General features: G+C 39.6%; 1 protein-coding gene across 3 annotated transcripts in view; it reads right to left on the bottom strand.

Moving 5' to 3' along the window:
• Vcan (versican) overlaps positions 1-18124 on the bottom strand; it is a 97257-nt gene that overhangs the window by 59685 nt on the left and 19448 nt on the right. For all 3 annotated transcript variants that reach the window (XM_075976358.1, XM_075976357.1, XM_075976359.1), the window contains exons 4-6: positions 17258-17432; positions 17051-17178; positions 1973-2266 (exon numbers count right to left, since the gene is read on the bottom strand). In XM_075976358.1, the coding sequence (XP_075832473.1) occupies positions 1973-2266; positions 17051-17178; positions 17258-17432 (597 nt within the window). The remainder of the gene's footprint in view (positions 1-1972; positions 2267-17050; positions 17179-17257; positions 17433-18124) is intronic.

The following is an 18124-nucleotide window of genomic DNA, read 5'->3' as shown; positions in this document are numbered from 1 at the left end:
CTGCCACTTCCTAACCTCTTCTGTGATCAACAAACTAGGAAAGACAGTCTTAAGGACGGAAGAAATGAACAAAAATCTGTCCTTCAGTTTACATAGGGGAAATATTACTGAATTTATTCCAAAATTCTATTCATGTAAATGAATAGAAAAACAAATATCAACCACTTTTGTACTTAATGTAAGTTAAATTTAATGTGGCCAACCTATTTAAATCTAAGGGTTTTTCTTTTTATGTATCCATGTAAATTTATTTAGATAAGAATTTAAAATCTGCCAGGATAAATTCTTTAATAATACTCTCTATGGCTACAGATAAGCTTGGGTTTCCATTTTACCATCAAGGAAAAAATGTGGTTTTATTTCCTGTTGTTAATTTTATGCAGTGCAGGAAAAACTAGTGAAGTTCAATAGTCAGAGCAACGCCTCTATTCCCCCCTTAGAACTTTTCCAGTCCCATCCCTTTCTCACCATCAGCCCAAGCCTGTTCCTTCATCACATCAGTAACTTAAGGGGAAAGTCATTTTATAACCTGATTTATATGAATATCATTAATGACAGAATTTGGCACAAATGAATATGCATGCAGTATATGCATACGTGCATATATGACTATATTTAAGATAAGACCTTTCATTATTATTGTTGTTTTTTTTATAAAAAAAAAACATTATAAAAACTTTGGTTTTAGTTTCAATGCCTGAGAAGAAAAGCTAGCATTTGCTAGGCCTTTCATGGATCAGCCAGCTTGAATTAAGCTAATACACAACATATGGCTATAACAGAGGCGCAAGTCTAAAGCTGAGATTTAGGCAGAGGCAGCCTAGTGGGGAGACAGAAGTCTGTGAACGAAACCTTCCCATGCTTCTATCAGTTCAGGGATCCAAGACCTTTGCCGACACACTGCTTGGGCTCGTGGCTCTGTCTTTTTCTCCCTAAAAAATGCCTGCATATTTCACTCTCGAAACCAATTAATAACCAACTAGTGTATTATCTAATTGTTTTAGTTACCTATTGCTCCAACAAGAAGAATTAGTAAGCTAGTTCCAAACACTTCCTGTCTTCTAGACATTTAATTACTATATTAGTCAATGTGGAACTCTCATCAGGTTACTAGAATATCTAAGCATTTGTTATTTAGCTGACATAATACAAACCCTAGAGTAAATATTACCATAAAAGTTTTAACTAGTTATTGTTTAGTTAAACACTCTAAAATTATCATACTATTAAATGTGGTTAATATTTAAAAGTAATTTAAGGATATCTAAAAGTCAAAATATGCATAGCATGAATGCCATTTAAAAATTAATTTTAAAAGGTAAACTTAACTAAGCATAGCTAATTAATGCTACATGTTGCAAAGAGTCTATATTGTACTTTAATTAATTAAAAGCAAAAATAATAACTAAGAGATACATATTCTATTACTCAAAGCTAAATGAGATATATGAATTATATTGATTATTTGATCGTATTGTTCATTTTTAGGTATGAATTGAACATAATTATTTTCAGTTTCAGCAAAAATACTCACCTGTAGTTACTAAAATTTAAACTGTCTGCTTTTTCTGATGAGAATGATATCAAAGGCAACATAAACAGAATTCAAATGCTTAACTCAGATTCTGTTGGCTTAACATTGTTATACCAACTGCGAGACTGCATTTAAAGGCCTCAGCTAATAGGAAATGAGAATCCAGGATATTTTCTGTGATGCTTGGTAAAGCAGAGTGCAGTGAAGACTCTAATCTGGCATTCCCATCCCTTCAGAACAAACTACTTGCCACACTCCCTACCTTGTTTTAACCTTTGTTCTGGTATCAAGTCTGTTGCGTATAAGTCACTAAACTATTTCTATTCCATGCACACCGCACAGGATTCAGAATCCATCCCAACATCTACTTGAACCTTAATGAATATCTTTGCTGCAGCTTTTAATTCTCTATTTTTAAGAAAGATATCAAACACTTACGTTTAAAGCAGTAGGCATCAAATCTGCTATCAGGGGAAGGGAAGCATGTCTGGTTCTCAAAACGATACAGGGTTCTCACCCCAAGGAGACCACCTCCACACTGGGCCCTGGCCACAGTCACAGGGTGCCGTACACTGGCATCCGACAGCCACCCGTAATCGCATTGGTCAAAGCCGTTTCTCCAAGCTGCGTGCAGTTCCCCAACAGTTGCCAGCCTAGCATCCTGGTTCTCACACTCTTCTTCAGCCTCCTCAAAGGTGAACTTATTGGGAGCCGTGATGTGGAACACATCGCCTGGAGCAAGAAGAGGGAGAAAAAACTTAAGGTTTACTGCTCATTCTGTTCCTATTTTGATAAATGTGGAGGGGATGTGTGAGTCTTTGTGCAGTAAGGAGGCAGCTTCTTATACGATAAAGCAAGTAGAAACATAGCTACTTCAATAAAGCTATTATTACCATATAATAAAAATAATACATCACACAAATTTAATTCTACGTAAGTGTTTGTGTATGTATGTGTGTGGATGAGTATATGTGTGTCTGTATATCTACATATATTTCCTTCCAAAAGGTTGGTGGAGCATTCACTTGCTAATAACATTTGATAAATCATTAAGAATGAGATCTTTCCAAGTGATTCTTCAACATCCTGTTCAAAGAACCCTAAAATTAGTCAGTAGTCCTCTGACTCCCTCTTCTCTTGTGTTACTACTGCCCAAACAGATTAATCCGGATCAGACTTCTAGATGAGAAAAGTCCCTGGAAATCTGATTTGGAAAAGGATTGCCCTGTATCCCTGACTCAGTGTTACTGTAACAGGTTTGTGGGCCACCGTCACGCAGCAACACGAGGCCAAGTATGTGCCACTGAACAGCTAAAGAGACCATAGCCTCTATGGGGGAAATCCTTCCCTGCTCACTTTCTTCTTACTTGTTCTACCCAGAGAAGAAGACACATACTCTAATTTTCACAAAATAACCAGAAATGTCAGCAGGGTTTCTGGCGAGATCAATATGCTCTAATACCTGCTGATCGATTAGCAAGCAAATCCTGAACACTTGCTGTGCTCATCACTGGATCCAATTAGCAAAGGCAACTGCTCATTTTCATCTGCATATTGCAATATAATTCTGGAAATTTGAGCGGTTAAACCTGTATTTTTATTTGGGCAACCAGTGTCAACAATTTTTTTCAAAATAATTTGACTCAATTTAAATGATGTTTTTAAGATATAAGCACAAATGGCTCAAAGTCAGAGGAAACATTGAAGAACACCTAAATAAATTTACCTTTAACAGGAAGGAGTAACATTGAGATGCATAGAGTAACATTTGACATGCCAGTATTGCAGAAGCCAGGCCCTGTTTCTATAACTCAGAGGCGATCTCTAACTCTGTGCATTATAAGACAATAAGGACACAGAGTTCTTAGGATGTCTTAAGATGCACATGAAGAGCATCTTCTGCCTCCATACTCCTGCAGTGTCAACCCCTCCTCCTACAGTGCCAACCCCTCCTCCTGCAGTGCCAACCCCTCCTCCTGCAGTGCCAACCCCTCCTCCTACAGTGTCAACCCCTCCTCCTGCAGTGCCAACCCCTCCTCCTACAGTGTCAACCCCTCCTCCTACAGTGTCAACCCCTCCTCCTACAGTGTCAACCTCTCCTCCTACAGTGTCAACCCCTCCTCCTACAGTGTCAACCCCTCCTCCTACAGTGTCAACCCCTCCTCCTGCAGTGCCAACCCCTCCTCCTGCAGTGTCAACCCCTCCTCCTGCAGTGCCAACCCCTCCTCCTACAGTGTCAACCCCTCCTCCTACAGTGCCAACCCCTCCTCCTGCAGTGACAACCTCTCCTCCTACAGTGACAACCTCTCCTCTTGCAGTGTCAACCTCTCCTCCTGCAGTGTCAACCCCTCCTCCTGCAGTGCCAACCCCTCCTCCTGCAGTGCCAACCTCTCCTCCTACAGTGTCAACCCCTCCTCCTGCAGTGCCAACCCCTCCTCCTGCAGTGACAACCTCTCCTCCTACAGTGACAACCTCTCCTCTTGCAGTGTCAACCCTTGGTCCTGCAGTGACAACCTCTCCTCCTGCAGTTGCAACCCGTACTCCCATAAGTTTTAAATGCATCAAAGGCATTCTACCAGTTACACAGGGTACACTCAGTAATATGTGTTAAATAAATGATATCTCTTGTTCTTGTTAGAAATAGTATCTTTCTCCATGCTCCTCAAGAAACATATTGGATAAAATTAATTCTGGTGCCACCTTCAACAATCATTGAATTTCATTTATAGACATGGCACAAAGAACTTGGGAAAGACTGGAGGGAGATGTCCTCCTGTACAGCCTCACTTTTCTCAGTATCACACCTGGCTTGGCCTGGAATTGGATGCACATTTAGGGAGGACATGCCCACATCTGTCCCTCAAAGTTAGAACACATGGGTTTGTTGGCACAGCTGACATCACTCCAGGCATCTCAGTTGCCTGCATTGTTGACAGTCTGTTCTGAAAACACTACTCTTCCCTGAGACTATCAAGATTGAGGTGCCAGCCAGCAGAAGCAAAGAATCTCAGTCGTTAAGGACAGCTCTACTTGTACAAACAAAAACCAGAGAAATGACTAATACGGAACAATGACCCCAGGATAACTAGATCCCACTTTTCAAGGTCAAACATGGCTGGTATTAAAATGAATAAAGATTTAGTTATTGCCAAAATGGTTAGAAGGGGAAATGCCATTTTTACTCACCAATCAAGAACTACATACTAAACTTTCTGTGTCAGAATTAACATCAAATTTAACCTTACATCAATGATTTAACTCATTTGCAGGATATGACTTCCCTTTTCTCTGTAATATCAGAGAATGATTTTACTAGTTGTGCTTCTGTAATCCCAAGACTAATTAATTTCCTCTTTGTTTATCTGTAGGACATTTCCAACCTTGCAAGGTTTAATTTCATTTACTTTACATTTTATATGTATTTTTATTTCATTTACATGTATGTATGTATATGTGTCTCTCTGTGTGTATGTTCTCTCAGAAGCCCAAAGATGTCAGAGTCCCTGAAGCTAGAGCTACCAGCTGTAAGCAAGGCAATGTGAGTTCTAGGAGCTAAATCTGGTCCTCTGTAAGAACATCAAGTACTCTTAAACACTAAGCCATCTTTCCAGCCCCCAATATTGTGAATACTTAAAAAAACTGAAAAAAGTTGCAGAGCATATCATGCCACTTATATGAAAATGGAATATTTAACAAGATTGTTTGAGGTTATTTTAAGGCAAGGATAGAAAAAAAACATAAAGATAAAATGTAGTCACTCACCCTCTGTGGTATAGTTGTTATTTTGGAGTAATAAGAAAAAGGGAAGAAAACATATTAACTTTAACTCTGCTTCAAAATTAAGGACCTAAGCGTTCCTACACCAGAGTATTTTTAGTAAAAACATTACCTCCGCTCATCTCAAAGCCCTAATGATAACAAAGCCTGCCTCAAACAACTGTATTATTGTGCTTTAGTATTCTACAATCACGGTCAATGCTCATCCCGGAGCCACCACACTCCCTACACAAGGAAAGCCACACCTGCTCTGTCTCCGAATATTCAAGCAGGACATTTGTCAATGGGTTCATCTCCTGAAATGTTCTGGAAATTTTTACTCCAAGGACACGTAGTTCAATGAACTAGAGAATTCACAAATGATTCATAGTGAAGAAATCTTAAAATCTGGTAGATACTAGGAAGCCTGTTCACAGAAACTGAAAAAGTGAACCAGGTTACCAGACAGAACCAAAACAGGAGACAGCAATCCAAGTACGTAGCCAGTTGCCTCCCGTGGTTCTATCAAGGACAGTGAGTAAACAAGAGGACCAGGGTACGGTTCATTAGTCACGTATCTAAGTCAGCAATTTAAACCAAATGGAGGAAGTCATCTCTTTTATGCAACAGAGGCATGTCTTCCAGAAAATAAGGAAAATTCGTATGTTTGTACCCCAGCACTGTCTTTGGCGCTTAGGAGGCAAGCACAGAGCCTTTGGTGAGGAAACTTAAACTTTACTAGAATAGGACACCTTTACTCTATTGCCCCTCATACGGACGTGTACCTGAGCAACCAAGGTGATCTTGGATGCAGCAGACAGCTGCCTCCTAGAACAATGATTTTTTTTTATACTTTGCCAAGAAATCCACTGCAAAGTTCTGGGAGTGGCTTTTTCAAAACAGCTGTGTGAATTTTTTAAGGCGTTTTAACCTATTCTTCTTTTGATTAGCTCTCCAGGGAGGATCTAGAACACTGGTTCTCAATTTGTGGGTCGCAACCCTCTTTCACAGGGGTCTCATGTGAGATATCCTGTATGACAGATTTTTACATTACAATTCATGACAGTAGCAAAATTACAGTTATAAAGTAGCAATGATAATACTTTTATGGTTGGGGGTCACCACAAAAGGAACTGTTTTAAAAGGTCACAGAATTGGGAAGATTGAGAACCACTAGTCTAGAAAGAGCTAGAAGGAATTTTATTTAGATTTTAATATCTGCTGGCATTGCACAAACTAGAACTTTCTTAATCATAGGAATTACCATCATCAGAAATATTAAGGAAAATTACTTTAGTTTGACCAGTAGCCACCGCAGGACTCCTTGGAATAGAGCATGCCTGTGCTTTTTCCGTGCTCTGAGTGCTGGATAGAAAAGGCACTTCTTGGCAGACTACAAGGTGACACATACTGAACCCGAAAGCAATGACGAAACGAATTAAAGCTTGAAAAGTGATCCCTGGTGTTCAGACGTTAATGCTTCTTCCCAGGAGACACAGCAGAACTGTTGGAAAGCTAAGTCCAGAGCTGGGATACTAAAGAAAGCTAATGGCTGCTCTCAGTGGTCAAAGCTGAAGCATCACCACGGTTTTCTGAATGAGGGAATTTTCTGGGTGGCATCAAAAATTTTAAGCTTCTTTTTTTCACACATGCTAATTGGTCCTGTTATACCCAACTAGGTGTTGTGACTATCAGTTCTGTAAACCAGCAAAATCCCTGCTTTTGTTTTAAATTTCACTATAAAATTTATATGTGTGTATGTATGTATATATGTATGTATGTATGTATGTATGTGTGTATGTATGTATGTGTGTATGTATGTATGTGTACACATAACCTTGTTATTTGGGTAAACCCTACATGTGAGCAGCTTATTGTTGACTGAAATAAGTGAACAGGAAGTAACCAGAGAAGATGAACATCTAAGTAGCCATGAGTCAAAACCACTTGCCAAATATGCCAGACCTAGTGGTGTTAACAGCAAGTCAACATAATCATTGACTTCGACGTATTGACTTAAACTTTTTCAAAGGATTTCTCCTTTACTCTTTCTGTCAGATTTTGACTCAAATGCATGTATACACCTATATGCACTACTAAGATAAAATGAATAAATGAATTTTTAGTATCCCATGAGTCACAAATCAATTAACTATACCTGCTTGCGGTAGCATCTCATCAGCTATGTTAACTGATTCCTGAAAGAGTCACTATCTATGTGGACATGTGTGTCAGTTCCACTAAAATTGGGTCTTACGACCTGCAGAGCAGCCAGCCTTCTGCACACAGTAACAGGAAGGCTCTGGGCTGGCAGAATGACTTCGCTGAAGGTCAGAACCCAGATCAGCATCAGGAGCCAGTCGTTCTCATTTGGGAGTCAAGACATTGGAAAGGGACATAGGAGCTTTCCGAATTTCCCACTTGTTCTAAGCTAATGTTGAGATAAAAACGTAAATTAGCACTGGTAGATGGGGTACAGTTATGCTGACAAATACATGGAGATCAATTGATTGCTAAACACTTGAAGCAGATAATTAGAAAGAGAAACTAAGAAAAATTTATTTACATTCATATCAAAAATATAATGCTAAGAATAAATTGTACAAACTTTTGCAAATTTTATACTCTGAAAACAAAATTTGATTTCTTGAGTGAAATCAAATATTTGACCACCACCCCCAAAGAAAAGCATCCTATGTTCGTGGACTTCCAGTTGGTATGATGGCAAAATCCTCCCGCTTGCTCTGGAAACTTAATGTCTACTGAATCCTAGCTGATGTCCTTGTAGAAATTGGCAAGCTGATTCTAAAATTAATTTAGGAACCCAAGAGACTCCAAATAGCAACAACACTGGAAAAGAAAAACAGAAGAGGTCTCACATGTTCCAATTTCAAACTTAACTACAAAACTATAGCAACAAAGGCAATTCATAATATAAGCCAAGCATTAAGTGTTACATCTACACCCTCAACTTGGAGGCAGAGAGAGGAAGATCAGTTCAAGACCTGCCTTGACTACACAGAAATGTTGTGGCCAGCCTGTGCTATAAGAGGTTTTATAGCAAAAATCACAACAGAAAAGACAATAAATGGGATAAGTTTGGGCAAGTAGGTCAACATGGTAGAACTGAGAGCCCCCAAATAAATATATGTTTGCTTGATTTGTTTTCAAGAGGGTGGAAAACTCATTAAATGGAAATATTATATATAAAAAGAAACTCAAAATGAATTAAAATAAAAGCAGGAAAATAAAAAAGTCATGAAATTCAGCTGAGCATTGTGGTACACGCCTTTGAATCTCAGCATTTGGGAGATAGCGGCAGGCAGTTATCTGTGAGTTTGAGAACAGCCTGATCTACAAAGTAAGTTCCAGAACAGCCAGGGCTATTTCACAGAGAAACCCTGTCTCAAAAACCAAAAACAGCAACAAACAAAAAGTCATGGAATTCTTTGAAGGAAACACAGTGGAAAGTTTTTATGATTGCGATGTGGCAATATTTTTAGTGTTGACACAAAAAGAACAACAGCAATAGATGAACTAGATTTGGTTAAAATTAAAAACTTAACTTCAAAGGAGTCCTAGTTTAAATGGTCAAAGTCTAAATGACACCTCACAGACTTCAGAAAATATTTTCAAGTAATATACAAAGTAATAAGCAACAATTTAAAGAAAGAGGGAAAGAAAGGTAAGTTTAAAAAAAATTTACAATTTCTATCGCGACTTTCTTGGCTAAGGCATGTGTGTTCATGCCTACAACAATCCCTTGATGTTGGCTCAGAAATAAAACACAGAAACTTATTATCTTTTCTCAACTGAGAGTCATATTTTTTTCCAGAAATAAAACTGGCAATGTCACATTTGAAGAAAAGAAATACCAGTGTAAACAAGAAGAGCCAATTAAAAAATTCTGGAAGCATTAAGCTATTTAATACCAGTAATCTAAGGAGTGTTCTCTATGGCAGTCAGTGTGCCACTGCAGGGGAAGCATGTGCCAGGTCTGCAGAGGGTCAGGCGCTTGGTATGCACTCAGAGTCACAATAGAGAAAGGGCAAAGTCTGAGTAGGTGGTGGGGGCAGTGACGACCAGGCAGAGTCTGTGCTTGTGGAAAAACACATGAAGTGCAATGTTTGGTAGGGGAATGGCAGAGTCAATGTATTGGATTTGCACTTATGATACAAAATAGATCTTCTGAAGAACTGTTACAGACCCCATTCGTGAATCACAAAACCAAAGGCGAGTGACAAAATGATGCACAAATGGAAAATACCAGTGTATGTGACGTTTTGAATAGGAATGGCTCCCCTAGGCTCATGTATTTAAATGTGTGGTCATTAGGGAGTGGTATTACTTGTGAGGAATTAGGAGGTATGGACTCCTTAGAGCAGGTGCAGTGATGTTGTTGGAGGAAGTATGACACTGGGGGTGGAATTGGGGTTCCAAAAACTCAAGCCTGGCTCAGGTGTCTCTCTGTCCCTGCTGTCTGTGGATTCAAATGTAGAACAATCAGTTCCTCTCCAGCACAATGTCTGCATGCATGCCTTGCTTCCTGCCGTGATAACAATGGACTAAGCCTCTGAAAGTGTAAGCAAGCCCCAAGTAAATGTTTTCCTTTAGAAGAGTTCTTGTGATCATGGGGTTTCTTCAGAGCAATAGAACACTGAGTAAGACTGATATGGGATTCCCCTCTGTATGCTGTGAATACCATTGGTTACTAAAGAAGCTGCTTTGGGCCTAAAGAAGCACAGAATAGAGCAAGGCTGAAATTCCAAGCAGAGACAGAGGAGAAAGCAGGCAGAGTCAACGAGAAGTCTTGAGGCTGCCAGAGGAGACAGATGCTGGAAACTTGCGGGTAGGCCACAACCTCGTGGTGATACACAGATTAATAGAAATGAGTTAATTTAAGATTTAGATATAAGAACTAGTTAGAGATATGCATAAGCTATTGGCCAAGCATTGTTTTAAATAATATAGTTCTATGTAATTATTTCAGATCTGGGCAGCTGGGAACAAATGAACAGTCTCTGCCTATATAAGACAGTGTGAAATGAGGAAAAAGTTTGGGGCCAGACATGCAAATCTACAAATTAACATTTCATTGTGGATTCATTTGTTTTTATAAAATACTTTGGTGCCCCATTCATCCCAGAGAGCATGTAAATTCCAGTTTACATAGAGGACAATAGGAAATTAAATTATCTATTTTGCTGATTTATTCAACCTATGGAGGACCTACTGTGTGACGATGATCTATTACGAATAGAAGGATAAATTTGTATGATTTTTCTCCTCCCAGAATTCCCAGACTAGCAAAAGAAAGAGATGAAAGCAAATATTTTTAAGGGGTGATTACTGCTATACATTCAAGGTTCCTTGATGATAAAGGTTAGAGACTGATCAGAACTCAGAAAAGAGACAACAGAAAATAGAGAAAATCCTCAGGGAAGGTCTCTCAGCACACCAGGAGCCTCTGGAAAAGCCTGAGGCCCAGAATGGCACCAAGCTCCTGGAGCTGAGGCAAAACCTAAAGGCAGGGCTGCACAGAAAACACAGGCCAAGAGAAGATAGGACAGAGGTCTCTACAGTGAGTAGAGGGAACTCTGAGGCAGTCAGTCAAGTCGGGATGCAAGCCTAGGATTGATTCATTTGCAAGGGAACTCAAGGGGTCAGCCACAAAGGGAGGCTCTCTGAACCCATTCGGCACACTCCCGTTCATCTGCAGAGAAAATAGAACACTTTCAAAAGCCAACTGTTTTCTGACAAGTACGTATTAGAGTTAGAAGCCCAAACAAATATTTTCCTTGAAAGGGGGATGATTTTGTTTTAAGTTTGAGGTATTTTTAGCTGGAATATTTACGTTAGTGGAAACAGGGTGCTCTTTTCAATTGTTCCCACTCTTCTCATTTCGGGATTGCTTCTCACCATATAGCTACAACGAGGCACACAAACCTTCTAACCCACTGCCAGCTTCAGCAGAGAAACATTTTAAATCACAGCACACCTTCAGAAAGATGTCAACCTTCAAACAGCAAGACCACGGCCGTGGGTCTGTGCGTGCATGAACATGCGGAGAGGTAGAGGTCAGAATGCTCCCAAATGCTGTGATATGGGCAGACAATGTCTCATCAGAGCAGATTTATTTCAAACAGATTCAGGGGGATAATATTAAACCATTTATTTACAGTGTTTTCTTTTAAGTATTCAACAATGTTCCAGTATTAAGTTACATTCACAATGATCGTATTCACGGTGCCCTGTTTCCAGCTGATCCATCCACCCTTCAAAGTGCCATGACTCCAGCTGGCTTTGACAGAGCGCTGAACTCTTAACACCTCACATCAAATCTATTTTTAAGAAGTCTCTAGGGATGAAACTTCGTAGTTTCCAAAGACTTTTCAACATTTAACAACCGTCATTCCTAGAAAACTTCACCTCCTATATAGCCTAATACAGGAAGGTGTGGCTTCAAAGGCTTTTCAGCTCTGTCTGCAGTGGGAATAAAGAACCTCTCATTTTCACAAGTATATAGCAGCTATGGTTTATTAATCACTAACCTGGTACCATACAGCGTAGTAAAAGCAACTCTTACTATTTCATTCAATCTCCGTACCATGCTTCAAAAGTAAATACTCTAAATTGTCCTAAATTTCACAAAAGAAGTAACCATTAAAGCTTAAAAGATGCCAAATTTGCCCATGACCTGACAAGTAGTAAATGGCAGGGTAGAACTGCACCAAGGTGTTTCTTTTTAAATAATACTTTATTAATTCTTTAAACCTTTCATACAATGTAGTTTTTAAATCACATTTACTCCCCTCCCAGCTCTTCCCACATCTACCCTCATTGAGCACAGTTTGAGTTGTCCAGCTGCTCTTGGGAGTGGAGCCTACCCTAGAGTGTGATGGGTATGACTCCCTTTCAGATCAGGTATCAAATGCCAATACTGCCTAGGCTAGTAGATGGATTTTCTGCCCACCTTCCCTCCAACATTGCAATTTCTCTAAAAATACTTTATTTATTGGATTTTTTTTAATGATCTCACTTTGTACTCCTGCTTGGCCTGGAACTCACAATGTAGCCCAAACTGGCCATACACTCACAGAGCTCTATATGCTGAGACTAAAGGCAGATGACTAGCTCCACTTTTGTTGTACTGATGCTGAAGAAAGGAACCTCCTCTTGAGGCTGCTTTCAACAGGGTTTTCACCCTTCCTAAGTAGTGCTGGTCCCCAGTAGGCTATGGCTTGAGTTATGACGATCAGACTTACAGTGATGTGAAAGTAGCATGTATTTCATAGAATCATACATAATATGAACTGTGAGTTTCAACATTTTCCAGAGCCAACAATGGACAGTTTAGTTTCTTACCATGTTGGCATCCGCATTAAGCCAGAGAGTCTATTCAGCCATTCTCTCAGATAATAGCAACAACTGGCATTTTTCAAGTTAATATTGCTAAGTGATAATGCCTTGTAGGCTACATATTAAATACATGCTCAATTTATAATAGCTTTATGTAATCTCATCACAAATCCAGGCCCTCTGGGGTCTCAAAATTTTATCTATTTTTCTGAATCATTTTATCATCTCAGTTCTACTTTAAAGGCATCTCAACATCTTCCAAATTCAGTTGATAGGAAAATGAAGATTACATATAATAATGATTATTTCATGAATCTTAACTTCTGTGTTCCTATTTTAAGCCCTAGTTCCCACTGATATTTTAATAACATTATTCTAGTCCTAACTCATATCTAATAAAACACAAACCCTAGAACAGTTTTTAATAACATGAGCTAATGTTGAAGTGCTCACGAGTGGGCATAGCCGATATATATGCCCTTTTATGCTTTCTCAGCTGTTTTTTCAAAGTAAAACTGAATATTATATTCATGTGCCAAATTATGCTATAAATACCACATTAGAAAAGTCAGAAAACTGGTTATAATGTATATAATTAGTTAACTTTTAAGAAAAATGTCAATGTACATATGACATTCTAAATTACGAAAGCAAAAAATGCTTAATGTTCTGCTAATGTAACATTTCATGATAACTAAATTTAAAGAAAAATTAGTGTCAGTATCTACAGCTTCAACTGCCTTCACCATCTCTCATGTACTTGGCTTCGCTGAACACAACTAAATATGGGCAGAAATTATTAAATCTATGACTGCACCAATTTTGGGGCATTCTGGCTCACTTTCAAATAACTTTTATTAGAACAGTAATTTAAAAAAAAAACAGAAGTAATTTTGTGCTGTCAACTCTTTACACAAATTTTTGTCAATTCAATTCAGCTAACAGGCAGAACTTTTAGACAGGAATGGGAGAAACTTTGTGGGAATGAGTGTGGCCTTTCACTTATATCACCAGCCATAAAAGTTTATTTAACCGTCATTCCACTTCAATTTCAAAGTGAGAGAAAAGAGCAGTGTCTAAAGAGTTTTTCAATTTCCCAAGTGCAATGCACAAGGGAGAAAAGGCTTCCCCAGCAGGGTTGTTATAAACACAGTGGTGTCCCCAGAATCATCAAATGTCTGAAACAAAAGCCTGGCTGCTCTGTTGACACAGATTTTAACAAGTGTTTGACATACTGTTTGTATTGATTCTGGTCTCTAGCTTCCAACTTTTATCTACTAAAACAACGTGGTTCAAAGTCTGTTGATTTTGTCATGCTATATTTCCACACAAGACTGTAGTCATCAAAGGTGTGAAATATTTATCCCAAGTAACATACAATCGAGCTGGGTTACACTGGGACAGATGCAAACGTTATATAGCACACCTGCCTTGGAAATAAGAATGAGGACAGAGGTAGAAAGGCACTTCTGTTGAGAACAACAAAAGCAGGCCTGAGAGCTCAGCACCGGGAAGACTAAGGCAGAGGATTGTGAGTGTGAGGCCAAAGCAGTCTATACAGCCTGGGGAAGAAGAAAGAAAGGAAGAAAGGAAGGAAGGAAGGAAGGAAGGAAGGGAGGGAGGGAGGGAGGGAGGGAGGGAGGGGGGAAGGAAGGAAGAAAGGGGGGAGGGAGGAAGGGAGGGAGGATGGATGGATAGATAGATAGATAGATAGATAGATAGATAGATAGATAGATAGATAGATAGACAAATCCTTCCTCATGGTAAGTTTCATACATATACAGAGAGCTACTCTCTGACAGAATCTAATTACTGAACACCAAAAATGACACTTGCAGGTAGACGGTGAGAGACAACTCCCTGAGAGACAACTCCCAACTGGTACAGTGTGGCTAAGAGATCTCTGGCAGACTCCTACCATCCAGACTTTCAAAATGTCTACAACTTTTAAAAGCAGAATTCAGGCAGCTCCTTTGAGGGACATTGGAGAACAGACCAACAGAAGGATCCCTGAGTACACAAACCTGGCTTTACATCAAGAAGTTTGGCTTATGATTTGTGCCTGAATGTTCATCATATCAGTAAGAGTTGATAGAGTTCTTTCCAATCGATTGGATCTCACAAATATCTTTCATAAACTACCTCTGGCTCTGATGCAGATTTAGCAGCATCTCAGATACATGCATTGAAGTCCTGAGAAATTTTATTCTAATCTAAAAGCATGATACAAATTTCCACCATATTGAGATTGCAGTAGGAAATGTATTTACTGGAGCCAGGTATTCCAAGTAACCATTAAAAAAACCCTGCTATTAAAAACTATTTTAAAGATATTTTAATCAGTTAAAATAAGAGGAAGAGAAAGGTTCTAATTTTATTGATGTGGGAGTGATTTCTTTCTAATCTGTTGCTTTCATTGGTTAATTAATAAAGAAACTGCCTAGGCCCATTTGATAGGCCAACTTTTAGGTGGGTGGAGTAAACAGAACAGAATGCTGGGAGAAAGAAGCTGAGTGAGGAGTCGTCATGATTCTCTCACCCAACACAGCTGCAGGTTAAGATCTTCCCTGGTAAGCCACCTCGTGGGCTACACAGATTATTAGAAATGGGTTAGATCAATATGTAAGAGCTAGCCAATAAGAGGCTTTAACTAATGGGCCAGGCAGTATTTAAAAGAATACAGTTTCCGTGTAATTATTTCGGGTATAAAGCTAGATGTGTGGGCGGCTGGGTGCTGGGGACACAGCCCCACCGCTCCTATTACAACATTTTATAAGCATCAATAGTAGTTTGGCTAATATCTATGTCTTCCTTTGCCCATGTACAAAACCAAGAGGTGTTGGCACTGAAATCTGTTACTTAGAAAACTTACTTACTGGTATCAAAATCAGTGTAACAGGAATGCTAATGTACCCTTCAAGGCACATTTAATCAATGTGTAAGGAAAACGGGAGCTGTTTATAGCCTAGCACTCACATCTCGTAACGACTCATTCAGTGAACAGAATTGTAGAGTCAAAGCCTGGGAGAGTGGCACACGCCTGACCCCCAGCTATGCAAGAGGTCAAACGGCATGACCTTTTGAGCCCAGGAGTATGAGGCTTGCCTAGCCAACACAGCCAAACTCAAAATAAGGAACAAATGAATAAAAACATCAAACGGAATCACAGAATTTTAATGCTGGAAGGGACTGTCTCATCTAACCTCGTTTTATACTTGTCAAAAATTGCAAGACTAAGTCAATTTAACATCATTTATTTATAGACTTGGGCTTCTAAGATAACTGCCACTATAAAATAAAATCCATTTCAACTTTGTTGGAAGACAGTCCAAGGATGGAGTTGTACGTAGAGAATTCTGAAAACTTGTGAGAAAACTCCAAGAAAACAAGAGTCTTGAGACTTCAGTTTCTTTGAAAACATGAAACTGTTCTTGTTACGTGTTTTTGTGTGCCTACCATGTGTACTGGATAGGAGTATGCTAACTTCAAATTATTCATTGCTACTGGCTATGGTTCCTTGTTTAGGAGCCTCTATGGAAAAGCATGTTTTGCCACATGGAGCTTGATTACCATGGGCAGCCTGTCCTTGTGGTTGTACTCATGTGATTACTCTTAAATGTCTGATGCTCCAAATAAAGGTGACCAACGCATGAGACTTTAGTCTGCCTCATTTATCGGCTCCATTCACCCAGGTCTACAGCCTCTAACGTGGTAAACATCATCTCTCCTCCCTTGTTTTGGAAACCAGCTTAGAACCCTTTAGATACTTTCACTGATAACCTCAAACACTCTTTACTCAGGCAGAGAGAAATGACAGAGCTAAAATTAACCAGACTCTGCCATCTTCGAAAGAAAAGGTTTTATCTACATTGAATTTCAGGTCCCTGGCAGTTAGCAGGCTACCTACAACAGTAGGTGTTTTTGATGTCACTTTGAATGTGTGGATTGGTTAGAAGAATGACTTCTCTGAAAACTCCATGTGACAAAGGAGACTGGAGAAGAAATCTGATACCACCTCATTTGCCGGTTGATAGTGTTTACCGCGTTTGGGAGTTGTGTTTATCTTCACTTGGAGTCACAGCAGCTTGTCACTACAGGGTTTCTACCTGCCTCTCACATGAATAGGTGCCAACCTACCAGTTTTCTATTCTGAATGCTCTAAGAAGGCAGCATGACTGGGAAGAGCCTGCCATTGGCCAAGATGTTTCTATCCTGCATAAACATTTACACCGCCCTCCTAACCTTCCCACTGTAATTTTGGCTTATCTTACCACAAAATCATACAGGCATGGAAATAAAATGCTGCCATGTGGAATGCAAACAAGCCTGGAGACTCGCTCCATGCTCTTGTCTGGTTTTCTCTTACATTCATAGGAAGCTCTATATAGCTAAATGTCTTACCATCCAGATGGTCCACATAACAGTATACGTCGTAGGTTTCGTGGGGAGAGCGGAATCCGTAGGTCCTGACCCCTTCCTTCCCCATCATGTCTCCATAACAGCCTTCTCTGGGAGCCCGTATGGGATATCTAGGAAAGCAAAGGAGATGTGAGAGGCACTGTCCCTGGCATATGAATACTGAAAAGCTTTTAGGCCCAGGCCTCTTACCTAACAGTTTGATCAGACAGCCACCCTGCATCACACTGCTCAAATCCATCTTCATAGGCAGCAAAGAGCTGCTCTGCTGTGGCTATGACTGCCCCAATGTCCAAACAAGCCTGTTGAGCACTTGCAAAGTTCAGTGTATATCTACTGGTCGCTGCCCTGTAGTGAAACACAACTCCTGCAAAGACAGCAAACAATAGAAGGTTTCAGTGTTCAAATCCCCATTGTATTGTGCAAAATTTCAGAATGAAGTAATATACCGATTAATAACATTATCATAGTTAATTATTTTATGATGCAAAACTCTTGTAGAATGAAGGCATTTAAAAAGGCCACCTACCTAGGGGTCCTGCTCTTCATGCTACATCCTTAAATCATGCAGCATTGTGACATTTGATTTCACAGACAGTGTGGTAAGGCAAAGAAAAGCACCAGGCTATACGCGTGACAATACCTATTTCAGTCATCGTTTGCTTCTTCATCATAGACTACTTCAGTTCTCTGAACCGTAATCTCCTGTCTTATCCAGTGATCTAATATTTATTTGATCTGAAAGTTGGGTAGATTATAGTGCATTGTCTACTGTCTGGATATACGCCACATCCACTGTCTAGCTCGTATTAGTTTTGTGTCTGCTATGACTGAGGCAAGTCTACAATTTCCATGCCAACAGAGGCCTTCCCAGGTAAAAGCAAGGCATGCTTGTCTCAGGTTCCGCTTTGTTGTATTTTAAGTATTGCTAAGGAAGTAGGTAGAAACTGTGTTCTAGGTTTCAAATGACTGTCAAAGAACTGAAGAAAGAGCAGCGAAGGGGTGGAACTGTCAGTCCTTTCTTCGCAATTCAACATGCTATCCATATTTAACTGGGGG

Source organism: Microtus pennsylvanicus, chromosome 6 (assembly GCF_037038515.1).
Source record: "Microtus pennsylvanicus isolate mMicPen1 chromosome 6, mMicPen1.hap1, whole genome shotgun sequence".
NCBI classification, from domain to species: Eukaryota; Metazoa; Chordata; class Mammalia; order Rodentia; family Cricetidae; genus Microtus; species Microtus pennsylvanicus.
This window is presented reverse-complemented; position numbering and strand designations above follow the sequence as displayed.